This window comes from Abramis brama (assembly GCF_963993115.1).
Source record: "Abramis brama genome assembly, chromosome: 14".
NCBI lineage: Eukaryota > Metazoa > Chordata > Actinopteri > Cypriniformes > Leuciscidae > Abramis > Abramis brama.
This window is the reverse complement of record NC_139976.1, coordinates 14,784,980-14,810,091: the sequence shown is the minus strand read 5'-3', so window position 1 is coordinate 14,810,091 and position 25,112 is coordinate 14,784,980. Positions and strand designations below refer to the sequence as shown.

The 25,112-nt window shown below is 39.0% G+C and overlaps 1 protein-coding gene across 3 annotated transcripts in view; it reads left to right on the top strand.

Moving 5' to 3' along the window:
- The window catches only part of ppm1bb (protein phosphatase, Mg2+/Mn2+ dependent, 1Bb), a 32,066-nt gene extending 7,480 nt beyond the window's left edge, over positions 1–24,586 (top strand). The window contains exons 1-6 of one of the 3 annotated variants that reach the window (XM_084135457.1): positions 2,066–2,210; positions 14,254–15,099; positions 17,056–17,173; positions 17,677–17,788; positions 18,442–18,499; positions 19,129–21,251. In XM_084135457.1, the coding sequence (XP_083991583.1) occupies positions 14,269–15,099; positions 17,056–17,173; positions 17,677–17,788; positions 18,442–18,499; positions 19,129–19,440 (1,431 nt within the window). In that variant the 5' untranslated portion in view covers positions 2,066–2,210; positions 14,254–14,268 and the 3' untranslated portion in view covers positions 19,441–21,251. Of the gene's footprint in view, positions 1–2,065; positions 2,211–14,253; positions 15,100–17,055; positions 17,174–17,676; positions 17,789–18,441; positions 18,500–19,128; positions 21,252–22,479 lie in introns of those variants that run through there. The other 2 variants (XM_084135458.1, XM_084135456.1) reach the window with 2 other exon arrangements.
- The last annotated feature ends 526 nt before the right edge of the window (positions 24,587–25,112 follow it).

Below are 25,112 nucleotides of genomic sequence, written 5' to 3'. Positions count from 1 at the left end.
GTTGAAATTATTATGAATATTATGATGAAATATTGCCTTTACAAGTAGCAGAGCATTGCAGGGCTTATAATAGAAGGAAGCCATCGCTGGTTTTGGATGTAACCTATACAATGGCGTCTTCATGAATCTTTATGGGGATCTTATGGTCTTGTCTATCGTGCAAACAAAGTTTCACTTTCTTTTTTCTTGCAGCACAAAGTTGTCTGCTTTTCTGTTCATGTTGTATTTGTCTTCCTCAGCAAACCATTTGGTTCACATAGGAACTTCTTCTTTGCATGTCTGAGCACCACCATTGTGGCGAGAAGGAAACGAGCGTCTGCTGCAAGTGTGTTGTTTTGTGTGACCAATACAGGGCTCCAGACTGCGACCAAAAATATTAATATTAAGTTGGAAAAGCAATTCAGTTACTACTATAAGTGTATTTTAGTTTCCAGGACATCCACAAGATGGATGCAATTGCTGATGCTGTAAAATGAGGGCAGGCGTGACAAAATAAAACATGTTTATTCTTTTGTGGCACTTAAATAATATGGTGCCTATTATTTATTTATTTATTTTTCACTTGTAGAAGTGAATTTAGATTTTTTTTTTTTTTGTCTGGAGCCAATATCATAAACATTTAGGGTGTGTTCACTCTCAGTTTGTTTGATCCGGACCAAAAACGCTTGGTGTTCACAGTGGCATTTTAACACCAAACCTAAAGGCATTGGGATATGTTCACAACCTGCTACATATGATGGTATTTTGACCAGCTGAGAAGTGCTTATAAAATGTTTAAAGGAGTCAAAACAGTGGCAGGAATCCCAACATCACACACACAAATGAAGATCTGCAGTGAGGAGACGCGGTGTACCGAACTGTGATGGTCAAATTTGCGACTGGCATCTTGTGATATCGTGTCTTTGGTCCGTGTTGCGTTCATATATCATTTGAACCACACCAGAGTTTGTAATCGGACCAAAACCCATCTTTTCAGCGGTCTCAGTCAGCTTGTTTGGTGCGCACCAGGGTTTGGGTTGCAGCGTTCACACTTATTTAAATGAACCGCACTAACAGCGCAATCACACCAGGGTTTGTTTTAATCGAACTAAACCTGCCAAATGTGAGCACACCATTAGTGAAGTAAGACTAAGCTGTGGTTAAAGCTGTGTTAATCTGTTTCACTGGTGCTAGGTATCTGTTTTTGATCTTACTGTAGTCTAAGCCTCAGGCGTCATGCCCACAGATCGTCTGATGCATATTGCATACAAAAATGGCAAGAGCTACCAATCTTGATTGGCTTTTGCCCAGTTTCTAGGATTGATTGTAAGCCGATAGTTGGAAATCTTTTTACGTGAACCTAACAGCACTGAGGTCAGTGAAATCCATAAAAATGAAAAGCACATGTGGTGAATGTGCAATTGCAAAAGAAAAGTGAATTTTTGAAGTATTGTCATTTTGGGACAAAAAATGTCACGACTTCAATGTTTTTTTTAATCTTAGGTACACAGTTTGCATTGAACTTTATCTCAAGCTCCTACTCAAATACGTGTTGCTTTGCTGTACCATCAGCGGGACTCAGTTTTGCTCACTATTGTTTGTTGTACCTCTATATACCTTTTTGTTCACATGCTGTGATCGCAACTGCTGCTCCTGCAGAGACCAGCGATTTCCACAAGAAGATGCTGGTCTCGAGCCTTTCAATGAAGATTTCAAATAAAATCAGGTTTTGCTGAGTCTCCAGTTGTGCAGTGCTTTGTACGAAAGAGTTTCAGGTAGTTAATTGTCATTAATTTGGAACTTTCCCTTCTTTTTTTTTGTCTCTTATTCCCCTTGCACAGACCTTTTAGACCTTTTAGCGAGCAGACTGTCAGCTCACACCCTCGGTGGTTGTGTAAGCCTGCCAAAATCCACTTCCCTCTTACGCCGATACAGTGTATTTTGGCTGGGTTTTTGCAGTACAGGCCTGTGCTTTCGTGTGGTTTTGATACAAATGACTGGCCAGTAACAACAGTTTTGAGGGGAAAGATGGCGAAAGTTTGCGGTTCCAACTGTGATAGGGCGGTGTGGGAGTTACAGTGTGTCTGTGAGGGGGCGGATAATTCGTACAGTAGATGTGAGAGCTCTTCTGTGCTTTACATGTGTGCATGGGGAGAGGAACCCGACGTCGCATCTTTCATCCTGCCTCCAGTAGAGCAGAGGCCACATATGGTATGAGTGATAGAAGAGGGGTAGGTTGTCATTCTCCTAACTCTGTGTTTACTCAGCTGAGGCTAGCTGGACAGATATAGCTCTCTCCATACAGGGCCTTGTTGCGCTTCTTTTGTTTTGGTGCCTTGTAATGCAACACATCTTCCTTTAGCTTAGGGAGTGCCCTGAAACTGTATGATCTGGATCCTTTGTTGCACTCTAACCACATAAACACCTTTTTGTAACGGCTCTTGTGTGCCATCTTTAAAACGCTGTCAGAACTGGCCCATGTCTCACTATCCACTGATTTGATCACCAAACAATGATGTAACTGCCTTTCTTACTACATAACCTGCCTATAAATACACATCATGATTCATGCATCATAGTCTGTTTATAAACCTTTCACAATTTGAATATGAAATGTTATTTTAGTTGGACAGGGAACATAAAGTAGCTGGAGCCACTGTACAGCGCTGCATACAGAGCAGGGGCGAGGCCAGAAATGTTTAAGTGGGTGGGCCTTTATAAAACAGGGTTGGCAAAGCGTAGCTTATGAAATATAAGGAGTGAATCCACTACATTGTTCTGCGAATAGCTCCTGAAATTGCTATGATCGTCAGTGATAACCGCAGCAACAGACGGAACAAAACATTTGTCAAAATAGTCCTATGCATTTAGTGCTGTAGTGTAAATGCAGACTAATAGACCTGCAGTAACATAAACGAGTATAAGAAAACAAGACTGTTTAAAGATATTTAGCGCTTTTTTTTTTTTAAACAGCAATGTTTAAAAATAGGCCAATTTGATTTAATTAAGAGCGTTTTCACACCTGTTTTGATACATTGTATACATTCGGTTAGTTTTGGTTTGGTTTCACATTGCAATTATGCGAGTGCACTAAAGAACTTTACATGACGTATTTGCGTCCTGTCATCATCATCTATATGGGCTGCATCTTGACATTGATTGGTTTGAAAACGGACGAGCGTCTGACGTCAGCGTGTTGTCAATTCGGCGGGTAGCTTTGACAAGAATGAATGAACAGACGCATATCGTTGTCACTATACTTTTATTATTATGACATTACTCCCTGCAGCACCAACTATACTCGAGGCTAGTTCAAATTCGCCAAATGAACGTCCTCGTTGTGCGAACATTTGATCGTCGCCGGTAGGCCTGTCACGATTATGAAATTTGGCTGACGATGAATTGTCTAAAAAATAATTGCGGTTATGCCGATTAATTGTCAGTTTTAGGGCTTTGACGATTAATTGTCTGTGTTAGGGCTTTGGCGATTATGCCGATTAATTGTCTGTTTTAGGGCTTTGTGCTTCATTCATTAAATAATTGTAATGAATTTAATCCTTTGTAAGTTATCATTTTGCAGTGTAAGATTACAGTTAACACCTTTAAATATTAAATAAATATATTCAATAGCTATGACAATTTGTTTATTAAACTTAGTGAGTGTATAAATCAGCAGCAAAAAGTAATTTTTGAAAACATCTGCACAGTAATTTAATAAAATCTAAACATGTTAATAAAAACAAATGTGCACAAACCATGATAATATGATACGCTTCAAAACAGCGGAACAAAGCGCGTATGCGCATCGCGGGTGCAGAATGATGTGCTTAATGCAACATGGAGTCACAGTGCGCAGCGCTGCACAAGTGCGCATTTAAAAGTTCACGGCACAAAGCGAAGAAATGTCGAGGGCACAAATCCTAGTGTATATCAGTCCAACAGTTTATTGATCATTTGTTTCTTCACAGTTTTAAACTCCAGTTATTGTGCGTCTGATGCCAATTCATAGTCCTTGTGCTGTGTAGGCACACGGTAGCGAGCGAGTTATTTAGAAACAGCAAAAAACTCCAGCAAAATAAAGTCATTTTATGCAAATCCACAGCCCTTTATCTACAGATCAAGCATTATAACGTCAATGTCACATTGGAGAAAGTTTTACCGTGTATCCTGTCGTAACCGGACGACGCGCGCTGTTTGAATGCTGAATGGAATGATTGACAGCTGCAGACGAGTTTGTGAACTTTAATTTAACAATGTAAATGTACTACTGTCCCTCACTTTAAGCTATGGAATGGCTTCAGATGACTTTGAATATATTGCTGGAAAACGTAATTAGTGCTTGTCTATTTATTTTGGTCCATGACTCCCCCTTGTGTCGTAGGCCTATAAAAGAGCGCAATAATCGCGGTTGTCTGAAACAATCGCGGTTAGATCAAATAATCGCGATCAGACGGTTATTTAATTATTGCGACAGGCCTAGTCGCTGGCAGGATGCAGGAAAAATGTGTGTGCGCGTGCGCTGGAAGAAAGCTGTGGACAGGACTGACAGATCTAAACATAAATATTCTTCTTCAGTTATTTAGGCTACGCTGGAACCACCGGAACGTCCTGTAAAGCTGCGTTTCCACCGAAATTACCCGGAACAATTTGTCCCAGGAACTTTTTTCCCAGGAACTTTTTTTGCCCCAGACCGGTTGCTTTCTGCGTTTACACCGCGGTCTAAAGTACCGGGAAGGTAAACTGCGCGCAACTGCTCCTCCCAGTCTGCGACGAACAGTAATCAGTTTTGAGCGCCACATTTATAATAAGTATGGAGGAGATTCAAACTGTGCTGCAGTTATGTATTGGTTTACTAACGAGGTAATTAACAAAACAAAATAGACGAGCACTGATACTAAAGCGTGTTCAGAAAGCTCGTATGCGTATAAAATTAGACAACGCATGTTATCAGTTATTGTGAGATGCCTAGGACGAACGCGCAAAAATTCCCTCTTTTGCAAATACGCTTAAAAAAAGCCTGAACCCCGTCTATCAATCATAAATAGTGACAGTCTTGTAAATAGTTGTTTGTTACTAACCTCAAAGCGCTATTTCAATCGTTCCTGAAGTTCCTGAACTTTGAAAAAGTACTACCTCGTGAGCAGGGACTATCGGAGGGGGAAATATTTACCCGGAACTTCATTTAGACCCTGGTTCCTGCGGTGTAAACACTAGGGGTGGGAATCTTTTACCATCTCACGATTCGATTCGATTCCGATTCTTGAGGCCACGATTCGATTCAAAATCGATTTTCGATTCAAAAAGATTTTCGATTCAAAACAATTCGATTTTATTCATAATGATTTCTAATCAGGTTTCTGATCATGATCTACTCTCATCTGCTTTGCAATACAGAATGACAAACGGAGACATTAAAGTGTCTTTTTCACATTTATTAAGTTCAATTCTCAGGGAAGTGCCTTTTATCAAAAACATTGAAAAAATATTTTTACTTGGTACTTTTAAAGCAAAGTATTTATGATGACCCATAACGAACTTACTTCCAATACTTCCTATATTAATTGTATTAATAAAACAAATGGAAGTGATTTGGCAAGTCAACTGTAAGGTTACATTTGCCAGCATATGTCCCAACATTGCTGAGAACCAACAGGAAAATAAATGTGTGCCTGTACTAGCAGCATACTTGTAGTAAATTAATACAAACTTCAGCATATTTTGAATCTCTAGCATTTAATAATAGACTTCTAACCAACATCCTCTTGTTATTTCCAATGAGCAATATAATCCTTCAGACAAAAAAAAACATTTTGCTGTCAAAAATATAGAATTATGTACCAGAAGCTATCATAACGTATAATGCTTGTGGACTTATGCATATTCTGAATAATTAGTAACATACAAAGTCGCTCTTGACTTATACACAACTAAATAATAAAGAGTTATGACTTGAAATGTTTGCTGTATACCACAATCAAAAATAGCAAAGAAAGTGAATGAACATTCTGCAGAGAGTAACTTACAGTCAAAATGTAACTTTTTGTGACTGGCATTGCACATATTGCATACAGATCAGATCAGTTTACACAGCATATTGATGTGAAAACTAAACAATACAGAAATTAGCTCTCATAAAAAAAAAAATACTAAATAGATCACAATGAAATTGCCAATGTTCCATACGTTAGCTTTTAACGAAGACATTCTCTGGTGCCGTTCGGATTTGGCGCTCAGCCATCATGCGTCTGTTATGTGCGCGTCTCTGTTATGTGCACGCCACAGACTGTCCGCGCACTGCACGTCCGCTTCAGAGTTCCGCCTTTTGCGTTCCTTCAATGTTACGTTATTAGATTTTTTTTTTTTTTTTTTTGAAAATCGATTTTTGACATTTGTGAATCGATTCAGAATCGTCCACGTCCCGAATCGCGATTCATCTAAGAATCGATTTTTTTCCCCACCCCTAGTAAACACATCGAGTACCAGCCCAAAGTTCCTAGTTCCTGGGGAAAGTTCCTGCGGTGGAAACGCGGCTTAAATGGTCTGAAAGTCCGAACCAAACAGAAAATGCTTTCACACTAGAAATGAACCAAACCTTTGCTCAGTTTGATCCGGACCAAGACTACCTCTTTTCGTCTGACCAAATTTTGTCTGTTTGGTCCGGAACGTGGTCCGGGGGAGCTTTCACACCTGTAATTTTGATTCGGACCAAACTGAAAAGTCCGAAAGTCCGGACCAAACAAGGTAGGTGTGAAAGGGCCCTAAATCTAAAAATATTTGAAAGTATTTGATGCATTTACTTATTAGCATAGCCTAAATCATTTGTTATTATAGCTATTTTATAATAAATCCAAAAGCAAAACGTGAAAAGAACTACATTAGGAAGTGGCAATGGCAAGCGAGCTAACGAGTGCTTCTCTGCTGCCATCTACTGGTTATAGTGGTAATTTCATTGTCATTTTTATTTTAAAAGTATTTGTTTTCCCCTAGGGAATTTTTTAATTTCAGACCAGAGGTGCACCCCTGAATATTAGTGATAGATTCAACTGAGATGAACTGAGATGAAGTTAAAGGAATCGCCCGGATTCATTGCTAGCCTTGGTTTTTTTGCATTCCAATGTAGGCTTTTTAAAGTATATTCAAAATGCCAGGTCTTTTATGGGCTTTTCCCAAATCACTGAACTGACCTCGACGACCGGGTTAGAGGTAGCATGAGCCATCAGGCAAGTGTTATTTAAATAAACTCCTGTTGTACTTACAAACTTTCCAATGCCTCGTTTTATGAGTACAGAACCTATTTGTACTACTGTAGAAGTTACCATTCCGGGCATTATTAGTGGGGTAATTTACGAGATACAACCTAGGTTCCATTAGCGCCTGCATTAAGCCATCCGGCTGATATCTCTAAATAAGCTCTAACTTTAATAATGTTCGACCAAGGGAAAAAAGGCTTCTGGTGGGGTGTTTGGCTCGAGGTCATGGTGCAAAGGACCCTAGGTTGATTTTACTCCGAACCATCCCTTTGAGTGATAACATTTTCTGTAATAAACCTACTGTTACAAAACAACTTTTTTTGTTATTAACCCTCTGTTGATCTGACTGTCCGTGGGTGGGGATACAAAATGTGGAAGTGTAATCTGTAGTTTTCATGAAAGCCCTGGAGCTGTCAAAAGTCCAAATAAACTTGAATTGTATCTTTTACGTGTATATATTTGTATACCATGATATAAATGATGTAGCAAAATCTCTAACAATAGACAGGTTTTTTTCGCCACCATGATATATATCGTCATACCGGCCAACCCTAGCCTCTGTACAGTGTTATAAGCATTAGTGTGGCTTGCAGGCACTCAGAACACCAGCAGTTGACTGGCAAATACTGTCAACTTGCTCATTGTTCATCATATCAAAACGGAAAGCTAAGTGATTTAGTCAGAATCCTATCAGTTGCTTACTCTATACCAGAGGTTAAGCTCGATGCCTGTTTTCATGCAGAGCTGAAGCGGAAATGTGTGGGGGTCATCTCGTCCCGAGAAGATGCAGAGCTTGCAGCTAGGTCACTGAATGAAGCTAAGCCCCCTGTTTACAGTGCGGCACTGGAGTTGCTTGGTGACGCCACAGTGTTTACTTTATTTTTAGAATGGAGTCTTGTATAGAAAATGGGGGGGGGGGGGTTATAATTGTGCCTCAACAAGATGAGGGTGGGAGGATGTTATGACATCAATTTGGACCTTTTTTTTAATGTCCATGTACTTGAATACACTAGGTCTAATTAGACTAAGAAAAAATACCTTAGCATCAGAATATCACTTTATTTTCAACATCTCAATTCTTCACAATGTGTTGCTACAGCAGTAAATCAATTGTGTTCTGTGCTTCTCTTTGGAGCTCTTTATTGCACAGTTGCTATAGCAGTAGTGATCCTTGTGAATAGTCCGTTTTAGAACGTAAACACTGTAATGGTATATTGGATCTGTGCATAAGCTCTTAAAGTGATGGCAGCCTAATAAACCTGCTGCAAAAGACACAGAAAATCACTCGCTGCTCTTGACTGAACAACTTTTTTGTAACTTTAATTGTAAGCATTAATCTGTATTTAATTTTTACAACGAAAACTATCCAGTGTTATTTTACTGTTTGATTACTTTCATTTCTGTAGTATTTCTTACACTGTTAAACTTGAAGCCATGTTTATTTCATTTTTCTCTTTACTCTATTGTATGTATTTGTGCTATTGTTTGCAGTTTGTTTATTTGTTCTTATTTTATTACTGTTAACTTGTCTTTATGTAAATGTAGTTCAACAATTCTAATTAAGCCTTCCTGTGCTGTGTAAGCTATTACAACAAAACATCGTTGCACGTTCATACAGACAGTGTTCGAGAGGCTACTGGGTCATTCCGTGTCAAATCAACCAAATTTTGGAAACTTCCCTGGGTCAGATTTTTGATTTTGTTAATATTTTTTTCTGTACAAACATAAATAGTGATGAAGGCCAAAATATTAAATGTCATGGATGAATATTTATTTGAGTAATCTTGTAGAGATGACCATTTTCACCTGAGATTTAGAACCAAAGAGGGGTGTAAACTGGCTTTAAAAAGTGGCAGCATAATTTTTTTATTTTTACTATTTTTACACAGAGATTGGTAGATCTATTAGTAAATCTGCTGACTTAAGCAATCTTTGTTTCAGTATATGAAAACGGTGACAGTTCAAAAATGGCGAGGGATTCAACCATCGAGGGCCTTTTAAAATGAAGATTCCAAAAGGAAAGTTTTAGAACCAGTATCTAAAAGGATAGTAAGATATCTTTAATATTTCTTGAGTTAAAGGCATGCAAACATATTGGTCCATGTTCAGAAATATGCAAGGACACCCTTCCTGTACACACAGCTCATGCACAAGAAAGATGCATTGCACTGTTTATGAAATGACAGTCTGAAAGAAATATTTCAAATGATCATTATTTCCCGTATTATAAGCGCAGATCTTAGGGTAAAATTATGCACAATACTCGCAATTGCGAGCCGAAATTCACTCCCTGAAAATGTTGATACTTGGCGTCCATGTATCAATACAGTTCTCCCAAATATAATACTATATAACCTGTAATTTAATCCATAGCACTTCCAGCCAGGATTAATACATCAGTGTCTATACATAGCATTTGCAGTAAACTTTAATTTAGTTGTGCCAGACATTCATGTTTAATCTCGCCTTTAGTGTGTGGTGTGGAGATGAAGGTAAACTGTCCAGTTTCAACCATCCCTTCAGGTCCACATCCAGCCACCTTTCCAAACCCCCCTCATTTCCTGCTGCCTGTTTATTAACGTTTGATCTGATACATTCGTGCGTTTACTGCACCTGGTCTTGTGCTCTTGTTTTGAAGCCTGAGCATTAACAAAGCTTCCTCTTGAGTGTATCTGCCATGCTAATGGCAGGGTTTGATCAAAGCGAGCGCTGCATGATGGATCAGCCCTTTTACTGTTGACAGAGATCATCCCAGGCTCAAGGCCTCAGAATGAAGAGGATCTGACAAGGACGTCTGAACATGAATGTTGGGAAGAAGCCCCGTTCCCCCCCATGAATAACAGCCATAAGGATGCACCACTTCGCCCCTGCCCACTTTCAGAAGCAAGTAACCCAATCTGAGTTTGAACGGATATAAATAGAGCCATGCTCAGAGGGGGAGGACCTGCCAAACCGACAGCCTGGCCAGCCGAGCCATGACACTGCACAACAACCTGTGCCCTCATCCAACCACACACACACAAACACACACTCCAGCTCCCAACCACCTTTTTTGGTCACATGCCTTCCATGCCTGTCATGTGTGGAGTAGTGAGCAAATATCTGGCCATGGGCACCACCCTTCTGGGTAAGTCTAGTTTAGTCCCTGATGGGCCACATGCTCAGGTTTGGACGAGCCCATGATCCTCTGAATGCTGGAACTTTCACTGGATCCCGGCCCTGCTGACCACTGCCAGTTCTCATTCTCCCACTGGATAAACAGACCTGTGAAGTCCTAGGGACGCTTCAAGAGAATGAGAGAAACTGTCATTTGACCTCTCCCATGACCCTGCTTGTAATATCTATTGGCAAACCTTGACTCGTTTCTAGTTAGTAGCCTACTGGCTTTTTTGGGTTTGCTAGGTCAAGGTCCCAAGTTGTGATCGCATAGCTTACGAGGCAGCTCTCGTTCCATTTGTCTAATGGCTTATTTGGGCTTGTAATACATTTCAGTGGCTATTCCTGGAGTCATGTAATGGTCTTACGGTTTGGGTTTGCCCAAAGCGGCTTAAAGCTGTTCCACACTTTCTAATCCTGCATTCAGATGGGGAATCAGACTTATGAAAAATACATTTTGCCTTCTGTCTCGGTAGTTTGTAATCAATAATACATTTTTCCTCTGGTCTTGTAAGTTCTGCTAAGCTCCTTTAAAGTGCGCTTTGCATGCATGCGCCGTTTGTGCAGTACACAAATGCATTTGATGTCTGTGTGCTTGCTTGTCTTGAGGATGAGGTTAAGACAGGGTTCGTATGGTCATGAAAAACCTGGAAAAGTCATGGAATTTTAAAATGGCAATTTCCAGGCCTGGAAAAGTTTTGGAAAATGAATAAACTCATAAAGTTTTGGAAAAGTCATGGAAATTTGTTTTTCAAAATATCCTTGTACTTGAATTTGTTTAATTAATAATATTGGTGAAACAAATTGCAATACTTTTTTCGTTTTACTGTGCGTTCACACCGGACGCGAATAGCGCGTCAAATTCGCGCCTGCCGCGTCTAGAAATTTACGCGCGTCAGAGGCGAAATGACGGCGTTTCCATTAACTAAAAGCGCTGAAACGGACATGAAGGGGGACCCATTTCTTTTGGCCCATCTAGTTTTAGTCGCTGTCCTCAGTGCCGCAGAAAAGCGCTGAAACGGACATGAAGGGGAACCCATTCAGCGCTTTTCTGCGGCACTATGGACAGCGACTAAGTAGCCATACCTGTGTGGCTCTTGTGTCGCTGTCCTCAGCTCAGTGCTTCAAATGAAAATAAGCTGCTTTGCGTTTTCATATTAGCTATAGCTACCGTCTGTATGCGCCTTTCCATTACAGATTTGAGCAAAACTTTTTTTTCTTCTAAATATCGATAAAGAACTATTGCAAAATGACGGCGTTTCCATTAACCGACAAAAACTTTTTTTCCTCTCGCGATCAGTCATTCCAAAAATCATGGCAACGGAGGACGTTAGTAGGTTTATATCTCAGCCACCGCCCTACAAATTATTATTATTATTAATGGAAGGAGACGTGTAGCATTAATGTCAGGGAAAGACCCTTATGCGAACGGCACATATATAGGCTAAGTTTCTACATGTTTCTCCCTTGATTGTGGCATTTCTTTGAGAGTAGGCTATCCCTGTAATTATTGTTTATTTTATGAATTTAATAAAGAACCCTGGCTGTCATGTATTCTTTCTGTCCAAAAGGTCCGTGTTCTTTTGTGTCCACTCGTTTTTCCTTTAACCCCCAAATGAAAAACGAAAAATGAAGGGTTGTTGTAAGTAAGCTATTTTTAAAACGCAAAGTTGAACGCCAACATTTAAATTTGAACTGTAGGCTACACCAAATGCTGCGCGAAAAAGAAAAAATATCGACGAATTTTCAGATTTTTGTTTGACTTTTTGCCTCTTTGTTAAACATTTAAAATATATACAAATTAATATGGATGATTTTTTTCTTTTAAAAAATGTCTTTGGTCTTTTATTTTCCGTGTTCGCATTTATGAGGAAAAAACAATGTTACGTGACCGTTCTCCATTACGGTAATGAGTGCTCTGAAAGCGGCACTAAAAGACTAAAACTTACACAGAGACCTCAAACAGAAAGCACAAAGCCTTTCTAAACGAATTTCGTTTTGTATTAATTGTATATTGATTTTAAAATATGTTTCATTAACCAATTGCTTAATAAATAAAAAAGTAAATAGCAGAAAATAGATAATCACGACACAGAGGCGCCGGAGTGAACTGGAGCTTAAGCTATCATCCATGAACCGAAACTCAGCGTAAAAGGTAGCCTACTCGCCTCACAGACCTAAACAAAACTGAAATAGGCCTATATCTATTATCTACAGAAATCTCTAGCCTACTTTTAAACAGAACCATTCAAAACAAAATAAAACGATGTAGTCTAATCCGTATGAAATGTGCATTTCTCTCCGGCGTGTTCACTAGCATACTAAGAAGATCGCGAGTCAGTCAACTTCGTCTTTGAGAGAGAGAAAATATAAGATTAGTTTGACTAATTTTGAGGACTTCTAATGATCTGTTAACAATCTCGGTGTTTTTTTTTTGTTGTTGTTTTTTTTTTGTTTTTTTTTTAATGGCGTTTATCGCGTTTTGGAAAAGAGCTCTTCAAGCACATTTTTCATCCGCTACTAAAGTTACCCGCCTGCAAGGAGTTCATTAACAGGTATACACAGACGTTTTATGGAACATTATGTCATGAATATTTACCTTTAAGTCATGGAAAAGTCATGGAAATTTAATGGTAAAAATGTGTACGAACCCTGTTAAGATAGCCAAAGCCAGTTTGTTTTTTGTTTTGTTTTTTTCCAAGCGTGGCTCATGGTAGAGATGAAACTCAAGATGAAATGTGATGCAGGAGCTTGAGTTACCGTCCGGACACACCCCATCTGTCTGTGTAGATTATGTGTCCAGAAGCCTTTTTTGACATCCTTATATGCTTTAATTTAGGTCCTACAGTCATGCTCACAATTATCTTACAAACACTTTTACATTTTTGTAGTTTTTTCACAATAATACAGTTTTAGTGTATTTTTATCACATAGCCTAAATGCTCCATTTGAACACACCTGCACATTTTACATTGCATAGTGCCTTTCATGGTGAGTTATGATGATATGGGTCTAGTTAACCAGTGATAAGTCACTTCTGCAAAGATTTTCTCATTGAAGGTCATGCCAAATGTTTCAAACGTACGCTATTTAATGCGTTAGGTTAAATAGTGTTATTTATTTTTCTGCCTACTCAGTGAATTATGACTTATTTAATCATATATGCTTGTATGCTCATTGTATTTTATTGGTCTTGATTAACATAATTGCTGAGGTTTGTTTGAAGTATTTATTTGCTTTTGATGAGCTTTTGGCAGTTTGTTATTATCTTCATATCTGCTGTTACAGTTGCCTTTAGATCACATCAAGATCTGTCAGTAACTCCGTAGGCAGTTGTCACTTTCATAGCCTTCAGTCTCATACGTTTTCACATGCACTGTTTTATGAACAAAAGAGGATTGATGACTGTGTAATACTAAATAACATTGTCGTCAATGCAACGGCTTTGCTGGTGTGCTCAAGTGTTTGTTTGGCTGATGTCCCAAAAAAGCCCAACCTGTGTTTGTGGATTAAATTGCCAGTAACATGTTTAGTATAACATGGCATGATATTGTTTAAGGGTTAGTTCACCCAAAAATGAAAATTCTATCATTATTTACTCATCATCTTTCGTCATCTTTAAAACACAAATTAAGATATTTTTTTAAAGAAACCAGGTTTCATTTAAAATATCGTAATTCGTTTTTTGACGATTAACCAAAGTTTTAATGGAATGATATGAGGGTAAGTAAATAATGACTCTTTACATTTTTTGGGAAACTATGCCTTTAACCTCTCAAAATGCTTTTTGTTGTTGTAATACTTAAGCATCATAAAATGCTTTTTGACATGTAAAGCAACTTCGCATCACTCACTCTTTCTCTTGCAGACGGTGTCCTGAGCCATGGGGGCCTTCTTGGACAAACCGAAGACAGAGAAACACAATGCTCATGGGGCGGGCAACGGTCTGCTCTTTGGCCTGAGTAGCATGCAGGGCTGGCGGGTAGAGATGGAGGATGCACACACGGCCGCAGTGGGTCTGCCTCACGGCCTGGACGACTGGTCCTTCTTCGCGGTGTACGACGGTCACGCGGGCTCCCGCGTTGCCAACTATTGCTCCAAACACCTGCTGGAGCACATCATAACCAGCAGCGAGGACTTCCGTTCTGGCCCCGACTCCGTGGAGGGCGTTAAAATCGGCATTCGTTCTGGCTTCCTGAAGATCGACGAGTACATGCGCAACTTCTCAGATCTACGTAACGGCATGGACCGTAGTGGCTCCACGGCGGTTGGTGTGCTGGTGTCCCCTGAGCACCTCTATTTCATCAACTGCGGAGACTCGCGTGCCGTGCTAAGCCGTGCCGGACAGGTCCGGTTCTCCACACAAGACCACAAGCCGTGCAATCCACGTGAGAAAGAGCGCATTCAGAACGCAGGAGGTTCTGTGATGATCCAAAGGGTGAATGGTTCTCTTGCAGTGTCGCGCGCACTGGGGGACTATGACTACAAGTGTGTGGATGGAAAGGGCCCCACTGAGCAGCTGGTATCTCCGGAACCGGAGGTGTTCGAAATCCCACGCGTTTCAGAAGAGGATGAATTTGTGGTGCTCGCCTGCGATGGTATCTGGGATGTGATGACTAATGAGGAGCTGTGTGATTTTGTACGCTCTCGGCTGGAGGTGTGGGATGATTTGGAGAAGATCTGCAACTCTGTGGTGGACACCTGTTTACATAAGGTGAGGAGATCACAACAGATGTCTCTAGTGATGATTAGTGCTAAAATAAAAATATGACTGTTTTAGAAGAATATAACATCATGTTTCGATTTAAACTTACAATAACAATAATATTTTTTTATGAAATATTTCATTTTATACCATGATCTGAATGCTTTTTTTTTTATATATATATATTTTTGGCTGGTAGATATGGGAGATCGCACTGCACACACACAAAAACATTTAGGAGCACAAATACTTGTTTGTCAATACTGTCCCGCGACCCAAAGTAGCTTCACTAATGAATTGCTATATAATATTGTTTCAGTAACGAGGTGGTAACGTTGCTGTTTTTGAAGCAATTAAACTCACAGTTTCATTGTTAGTAGAGAAACGCTGCACAGATGCAGGTAACTTACACTAGCTCTGTTTGTCACTGCTGGCAAGGTGACCATGGTATAAGCAGGGTAATCCATGAGTAGGTTTTCATTAATTAATAAATACCAATTCATTTTTACAGCAAAACAATGTTGTGTATGTTTTTAATTACACATTGTCATATGACCAGCCAGTCAGTAAATACATTATTTGTAAGTCTCATGTTAACGTTAATTTAATTTCTAATTGGTCGGTTGTGGCTCTGAATAATGCACTGACTATTTTGCATTTGCATTTGACTATCTTTTTAACTGTTCAGTCGTTTTTTTCTCTAATCGGACATCATGGTTTTTCGCTGTTATTCAAACTGCCAACTTGCAAGCAAGTTCAGAGCTGTTACTTGAATCTTTTTGACTGACTTAAAAAAAAAACTGTTGACAATCAGTCATTTGTTTACAAATTGGACATAGAATAGAATAGAATAGAATAGAATAGAATAGAAAGCCTTTATTGTCATTATACTCACGTTTGAAGAAATTAGTAAGTGCTTCCCTTGGTGGCAGAAAAATTATACAACCAACAAAAACAATATTATATATGACAAATATTAAACGTATATTACAAAAATAAACAGTTTGTAGTCAAATTTAAATATTGCACTAAGAATATATTGCACTAAACCTGTTCGTGGGCATAGTGAATATTGAAAAATAGCACCCTGAGACTGTATGTGTGTGTGTATGTATTTATGTAGCAGAGAGGGATCAGTGCATATTAGAGTTCATGATGGTTATGGCTCTGGGGGAGAAGCTGTCCTTGAATTTCATCATGGTTTGTGCTGTGTTTGCTTTGTGTCAAATAGAGTAAATAGCTTTTTTTTTCTTCCTTTTAAATCTTTTCACCCTAATTTCGTCCCTTTTTAGTCTATTTGTTCTGTTTTTCATTAGTTGTACAGCTTTATGAAGTTGAATCATTGAGTCTTTACATAATCGCTAGTCCTGCTAGTCTCATTAGACAAACCAGCTGTGTGTAACCTATGTGTGTAACTCATGATTTTATAAAAACAATCCCCACTCCCCTTTTCCATGCTGCATTTAAGCGTATCATTTTTTTTATTTTATTTTTTTGTCTCATGGCATTCAAGAATCCAAAACCCCTCCAATACCCTTTAAAACACTTGAGCCCTCTGCCTTTGTTGACACCAGCTTTCCAGATGATCAGACAGAGCCAGGGACCTTGTGAGTGATGTCACAGTTCTGGATCTGGCATGGATTTACTCAAGTTGATGTCAGGGCTTTCCGTATTAGTCTGTAACCTTCTTCATACATTTTCATGATGTATGGCTCATATATACATTGGAAACTAAGCTCCCCCCCAATTGAAAGATGTTTCTCTACGATGGTCTGCTTAGTGTCCAAGTATGAATAGATGTCACAAATTTCCATCTGATGTAAATATTGGCAAAATTGGAAGCGGCCTAGATTTATAGTGGTTTACAATAGAAGCTTGTGGTGTTATAAACACTTGCTCAACAGGTTGGACTTTTGTCCAGTGAACTGCCTTTTCTTTAACCTTTTTTTTTTTTTTTTTTACCAGGGAAGCCGAGACAACATGAGTGTTGTTCTAGTTTGTTTTCCCAATGCACCGAAGGTATCAGAGGAGGCTGTCAAGAGAGAGGCCGAGTTGGACAAGTTCCTGGAGGCTCGTGTGGAAGGTAAGAGGTGGCACCTGTTTATTTGTCAGCCAGTTTTCTGCATTGTCCATCGAGCGTTGTGGAAATGGCCATCTTTTAATTCAAAAAGTCCTAATGCCAAGACCTTAGTGTCTGCCATGTGGTTTGAAAATGCTCTTCGTGTAAGTTCTGTTTAGATTGCAGTCCTCCTCTTCTCCCTCTGTTTCTTCTCTGTCAACTTCCTGGCATGTTCTGAACAGTCTGGAGGCTCGTAGGAACTTTTCTGGATGGGGAATATATTCATTCTGAAAGAATTCTTGTATTTTCCACTAGAGATGTAGTCAGGACAGCTGTGATGAAACCTGTTTGGCGTTCTTTCTCCAGCTGGATGTTGTTTTTCTCACACTCTGTCTATAAGTGGGATGGCTGATCCAATGCCTACACCGTTTTCACAGCAGTAGTCATGGTGGAAGAAATGCTCCAGGCTTCCATTATCACACTCTTCCATTATCCCACATGTGTAATGTAATTGTCTTTCTCTGCAGAAATCATGGAGAAGTCAGGGGAGGAAGGCGTCCCAGATCTAAGCCACATCATGCATAACCTTCGCCCTGAGAGCATCCCCAACCTGCCACCAGGAGGTGGTCTCGCTAGCAAGTACGGATCCAAAATTGGATTGATGCATGATTTTGGGCCAAGATCTTTGTTTTTCTTTTCTCTGTTGTTTCTGTTTTTGCATTTAGATTAGTACTTTAATCCTTAATCTTGAGCAAATGTCTAAATGATTATCCATTTTTCTTATTGTAAACATATGTTAGACATATGGTAATGTTGTAATGCCTAAATTCACTTGTATCATTCAAAATGATAAAAGTTAAGTTTTTACAGTTTTTCTCATTGATTTAGACACAGTAGTATAGTTTTAATTTGAACCATCTATCAATTGTTGTCCATAACATGAAAGTAATTATAGGCCTATTGGTATCATCCAGAATTTTATATTAATTTAACATTAAATGTGAAAATATTTTCTAGTGTTGCTGTTATATAATTATATAACCTAGTATATCAAATTATTTTAATGTGGAAATTAACTTAAGATATTGATTCTTGGTGTGAGAATACAGCTGTAAATGAAATATCAATATATAGGAATCGAGTAAAAATATTGCAATGCGTAATGTCTTAACAGTGATTAGTAAATTTAAACATCTGAGGTTTTGCTGTAAACCAAATAATATTTCCCTGTCAGAGTCTTCCGTGGTGTTTTAGAGTTCTGTCTAATCTGTCTCTTTTCTCTTCTCTTCCAGACGTAGTGTAATTGAAGCTGTTTACAACAGGCTAAACCCACACAGAGAAGAAGATGGGGTGAGTGTTTTTTCCTTACTTTTTTGTTCTTATAAGAATTCAAAACAAAAGGTCACTTGAGTCTTCTTGCTTAGACTTAAGTCCATTCATTTACTCATCATCTTATAATACTTTTAATGCACACACCAGCAAATATTTTGAATGATACATTTAGTAAGTGATTAGCAAATGTCGTACTTAGGCAAGTGTAACTGGTACTCAGCGATAGCTTTATATATAGAGCAGGTTAAACATCCAAACACCACTATCTTTAAGAGCACTGCCTCTGCATTTAAGATGTAAATGCAAGGCTTTTTTTGCTGGCCTTGGCTTTGTTTGTCCGTCTGTGCTTGTGCCACTCTGTAACAGTTTGTATTTGTGTGGTCGCATCTTGGTAATGCTACTTCAGCAAGTTTATTGCTCCTAAGACTTGTGAGAAAAGACCCGTGTTGACAAGCTCCTGCATCTTTTGTACACTCGCACGCACACACAGACGAACACACATTCGCCACCACTTACAGCTTATTTTGTCGCTCCTCAAGCGTGCTTCTTTCTAAATGAAAGGCCAGTGTAAGGTCAAGGGCAGGTGGCCCGCTCTAAGCGGGGTCTCTTAACCTGCTCTGTCCACTGACACTGGCGTCTTGCACCAGGACAGCCAGGGGGGAGCAGCCGGCGGTGAGGAGGAAGAAGGCGGCTCTGCTGCCGCCCAACTGCTGGATGCGCTACGACAGTTCCGGCTCAGCCACCGAGGCGAATACCGCCACGTGCTGGAGCAGGCGCTCTCCAGTTACCGGCTGTCCTGCGGGACAGGTGCCACGACACGGACCGACCCTCAGGAGGAACCTCGCTCACCCCCACCGTCCCCGGCCACTGAACCCCTCAGCTCTGAGGAGGGACAGGACGAAGCCGCCACGTCACCATCTCTGGACAAGCTCTCTGACGCCCCCACTGCATGGCCCTGATTAGGACCCACTAAACCCAGCCCTGCTATCAAACCCTTTTCCCCACATTGCTAGGTTGCTTCTGGCAATGTTCCTCCTTAGAGCAGTTTCAGTGCAGGTTTTTGGTTGTCTTTATGGATTTGAAATGGCTCTTTGGGTGTTTTTGTTTAGTGAGCATTGCTCACAGTAAAAGTCGCTTACAGAGGAAGTTTTGCGCAAAATTCTTATCACTAAAAACCTGCTCTGCAACTGCAAGTGAGGTTAACCTTGGCATATCCCAGCTCTGTCTGCAGTAAGCACTTTCTCGTATCTCTGCACTTAGCCTAGTGTTTTTAAAATTAGACCTGGATGAATAATCTGTTGAAGGGATAGTTCATCCTAATGTGAAAATTGTCTTTACTCACTCTCATGTCATTCCAAATGACTTTCTTCTATGGAACATATTTTGGGAAATGTCTTGGTTTTAGTTTTGTCTAGTTTAATTGTGTTTTTTTGTTTTGTTTTGTCCACATAATGAAAGTCATGTTTTTGGATCCCTTTGACAAATATTCTTGAAAATATATTTTTTTGTGTTCCGCAGAAGAAAGTTATACAGGTTTATAATGATTTGAATGTGACTAAATTATGAGTTTACATTTTTGGGTGAACTGTCCCTTTAAGGAGATATGAAAACTGTGTCACACACCTGAATGATTTGACCATCACTGTTTCACACCCAAAGAGTTTACTTATGCAAGTAGTTGTAAGAGGGAATGGTTTAACTGGACAATCTGGGTTGTGCCAAGAATACACACAACTGTTTGCTCTCGTGCCATGCGATGCATGTGTACTCCTTTTCCTGGGTTGTCTCGTGGTTGATCATAGTTATAGGATATTAACGTACTGTAGTAAACATCAGGTACAGCTTTATTTGTGCTCTTTATCTAGTGTGTGTGTGTGTATGAATCAAATGTTTGAAATCATATTATGCAAAATGATTAACTGATCAAAAGCAATTCTTTCACCATTTAAAATGGAACTTTAATGCTGTGTGTGTGTGTGTGTATATATCTACTCTCTCCATATCTCTTTCATATCGGTTTATAACTTGAGCTGACCTCTTGAAAATGATTGTCCTGTGTCTGCTCTTTGAGTGTTCACAGTTATCCAGGTGTGTCCTTGAGGAAAAAGCACAACATGGAAATGCACTGGCTTTATAAGCATGGACCATATGAGATTACAGAAGCTTACACAATCACATGTTCTCGCGAACTCTCATTTCTCCTGTTGTGCTATTCTATTCAGTCAATGACTTTACATTTGCAATATAAAAGTCATTTGTTAAAGTGGACTGCATTACCTATTGGAGTGCAATCTAACTTACTGCAATCTACAAGTTAGGCAACGCTGCTACATGATCATACATGAATGTCTGTACTCTGCAGTATTTGCACAGTGCTTCTTATTGCACTTATCTTATTCTTATGACCCAGGTTTTTGGAAAGCAAGCTGAATTCTGTCCACATGGATTGTGTGTCATATCGCAAGAAATCTGTTCCAAACTGCTTTTGTGATGTGTTTTCTTTGGCTGATTTATCAAGCAATTTGAAGCTGATTGCGTTGTTGATTTGGAAGTTAATGCATAATACAAACTGTGTAATCTTCTTAACAGTTAGAGTAAGTGCATGCATAATGCTGCCATTGTTATATTAAACTCATGTTACTAATATACCCCCTCAGTATCAAAGAGCTTTACTTAATTGTCCATAGAGCAGTATTTCCAGGGCAAAGGTTTATATTTGTTTTGTTTCACTCTGAAGTTCTTTGAACAAAATAAATCAAATTCAACTATTGATATCCGTCTTGGCTGCCATTATTAAATGTCATAATTTCTCATTCTGTGACACAGAATGCTGATACAATCACATTAATGCTTGTTATGGCTCTTGTAAGAACTTGTGCACTATTAACTATCATTCATACTCCGATATTTCCATATGTACTCCTATATGGCTAATGTTCTTACTCATGAGCTCAGTGGAAGTTTGAGGCTTGAGGTAAGTGAGCTTCAAATGTGCATAAATCAGTCTTTAGGCTGGGGAAAATAAGTTTTCTTTTCAGATGCAAATGCATCTTTAAAAAAAAAAAAAAAAAAATGCTGGCTGGGCCTTGCAGGTCTTTTTCCACCCATTTGTTTGTGGTTGTTTTACATTTTCATTAGCTTTTATCATTATTATGTGTATTATGTTTGAGGATTTTTTTTAATGAATGAAATCTACTACACCTATTTTGGTTTTATGCAGTTTTTATGTTATTGGAGTTTTTTTTTGTGTGGTGTTTTTTTTTTTTTTTTTTTGCCCTCTGCCTACATTGGAGTCACCAGAAGGCACCTACACTTACTGTTGAAAAGTTTGAGGTCTGTAAGATTTGTTAATGCTTTGAAAGAAGTCTCTTATACTCACCAAGGGTGCATTTATTTGATCAAACAGTAATACTGTGAAATTTTATTACAATTTAAAATGTATTTTCTATTTGAATGTTTTAAAATGTAATGGCAAATCTGAATTTTCAAGCTCCAGTGGTCAAGTTTTTATGATCCTTCAGAAATCATTCTAATATGCTGATTTGGTGCTGAAGAAACATTTGCTATCAATGCTTGTTTTTGTGGAAACTAATAATAAAAAAAAAGTTTTCAGGTGTTTTTGATTAATAGACTTTTTCAAAGAACGAGATTCATTTGAAATGGATTAATTTATAAATGTCTATACTGTCACTTTTGATCAGTTTAATGCATCCTTGTAATAAAAAAAAATAAAAAAATTACTGACCTGAAACTTTTGAACAGTAGTGTATTTTCTATCAGAAGTATGTAAAAATACTTTGGTGGGTAATCGTGTTTCCATTACATGGAATTCAAACATTAATAAATCTTCCTTTCTCTCCTGTTCTCGTCTTTCACATCCTCACACATTTCATTCTGTTTCTTTTACTTCCCCGATTCTCACTAGCGAGTGCTCTACCCTTTTAATTTGACTCTGTTTGCTCATTTCTTTCCCGTTCTTGTTTTCTCCCCTGTTTCAGAGCGGAGGTGACCTGGACGACCCCTGGTAGCCGGAGCAGCCGACGGCTTCTGAATCCACATGAGAATGTCCTCAGTTCACACAAGAAAACCCTTGCTCGCACACTTTTTTTGGTTTCGATTCGGAGAGCGTCATAGGAAATGTTAAACAACGAGTCTGGGAATACATACGCTTGTTTTTAAAGATGAGAAAACTACAAAAATGTTAAGATGATTTTTTTTTTTTTTTTTTTTTTTAGAACTGCATTGTACGGTAGAGAGATTTATTTTTACTCCCCTCCCCATCCCCCCCTCCTGAAATCTGTCGATTACGAGCAGTGACGAGACTGCTTGAGCAAAAGTTGCTGGATGCTAATTTGGAGGCATGAACTCAGCTGGAGGAGGACGGGGCCAGCGAGCTCTGAGAGGGACAGGGACCCTCGTTCAGAAGGCTCACTTTTAACCCCTTCACACCACGCATGTGCAGCTTTTTTGGAGGCATGCTCTCTGCCACCCTCTACTTTAACCCTGCGACTCTCACCCGACCAGCTGGACAGCAGCCACTGAATTATAATGTATCTGTTGTGGATTTTTCTTTTTCTCTTTTTGGGGGCAGAGGCGAATTTCTTCTTGTGTCATTCATTTTGGTGCTTGCTGTTTAACACGAAAATGTAAAAATAAAAATAAAAGGACACTCATTTTGACGGCAGGAGATTATGGCAAACCCTGATTGGAGGGAACTTTATTTGGAGGAACTTTTCACGGTGACTTCCTTTTGGTCGCCGCAAAGACCGTACATAAAAACTCGTCGTCTTCTGCTCCGCACTCTTCATCCCCAGCTTTCTCCCCACCGAGTTTCTCCCATCAGCTTGAGTTCTGGTTTGTGGTTTTCTCTAACAAATTTCTTGAATTTAGAATAGTTTCCCCCTCTATCATTTTGACTCAGCATTTTTAATTTCTTTTTATTACAGATTATATGGCGTAATTGGTATTGTTTGATTGCACTCACATTTGCTTTCGAAAAACAAAAAATACTAAAAACTATATGAAAGAGAAACTATGAGAAGCTAGAGTATTTCTAAAGTGAAACTGCAGAAATATGTATGTGTATATAGCTATATATATTTTTTTTTCTCCTTTAACAGCAGAGTAAAAGAGTGGGAGGGGACGCTCTCTCCTCAGACTGGCTGATAGGTACTTGAATATTCATTATGAGTGGTTCTGATTTTTAATTCTTTTTTTTTTTCTTTTTTTTTTTTTTTGGTAATCCTTAATGTAGGATTGTTTTTGAACCGTGCCTGTAAAAAGGTGAACCATGCTGTAAGGGTGTACTTACAGGACAGTCGGCTATGGATGAATGTACCCCTTATTCACACTGATACACATATACCTTCACGCACCCATTTGTACATGCTCATGCATAACTTTCATATGTACAATTATCGTTTGATCAGCTTCATCGTATACGTTCACGTTCTTACTCCATTTACTTCACATAAGTTTTTTTCTGCACTCTGTACATCTGACACAGACAGACATGCTTTGGAGGCCTTCTTTTCTTCCTCCCTTTTTTGTTGTTTATTCATCGACTTCACCTGCTCTGGTGTGTAGCTTTAAAATGAGTGTGTAATTGAATTTTATGAGATGATTGTTTATGTATGTATATATATTTTTGCAGTTTTCCCCTCTTCTGGTACACATAATTTGTAGCCATATGCTGGAAAGCTTAATTTTAAGATGAATAGATCAAGTCTGTTTCCAGTTTGAGATGGTAAAGAGATATATTTTGTGCTGTGAGTGCTCAAGGACATTCATTTGCATTGTGTATATCAACAATTATTGTTGAATAATTAGAATTGAAACAAAGTATTTTATTTATTCCAAGTCTGTTGGCTTGAGAAGAGAGGGTTTCACCGGAGGGGGAAACTACTGTCCCTTGTATTTTGGAGAGTGTGATCAAATTCTCTTGCTCTCACGTCCTTCCTCTATTTCTCTCTGATTCTTTCTAACCACCCGACAAGCCCATGTAATGAACGTCCCCAGTATGATGTTGTGATGTTTCAGTAGCAAACAGTGAATATGATCTGTTCTCCTCAATAAAGGATTGCTAAAGTTTGATGTTAACACAAAGACTTGCTTGTGTTTAAAATGTTATCTCGCTATATTTCAGGAAGGGAGTGAAGGATTCACACCATGAATCATTCAGTGAAAGTGAAATTACTCTGTTTTTTTCTCCTCTCAGGAAACCTCTAGCCATCTTATTTTCAATTCAGAAGCTGTTTTCTATGAAAGTGCGAGACTTCCGATTCATTAGCTGTCATTGAGTGCAACAGTGTTCTACATTTTCTGCGGCCTTGGTTCCTGAAGTATTTTCCCATTGGGATATTTGAAAAGTCTTTGTTGAAGAGGTAAGCTATCAGCCAAACCAACCAGCTACCAGGTGATTCATAACATTGCAAACTGGAAGCAAAAAAGTATTCAAAAATCTGATTAGAAGACAAAGGTAAAAGTCTGCTTTGCGGCTTCAAAGAAAGAAAGAACTACACTTGACAATGTTTGTTTAATGCAAAATATGCATATATACACACAAATATTTGAGTGTAGGGAGAGCTAAAGAGGTCTTTTGTCACTATTAGTTTCTGATCCTGTGATTGGT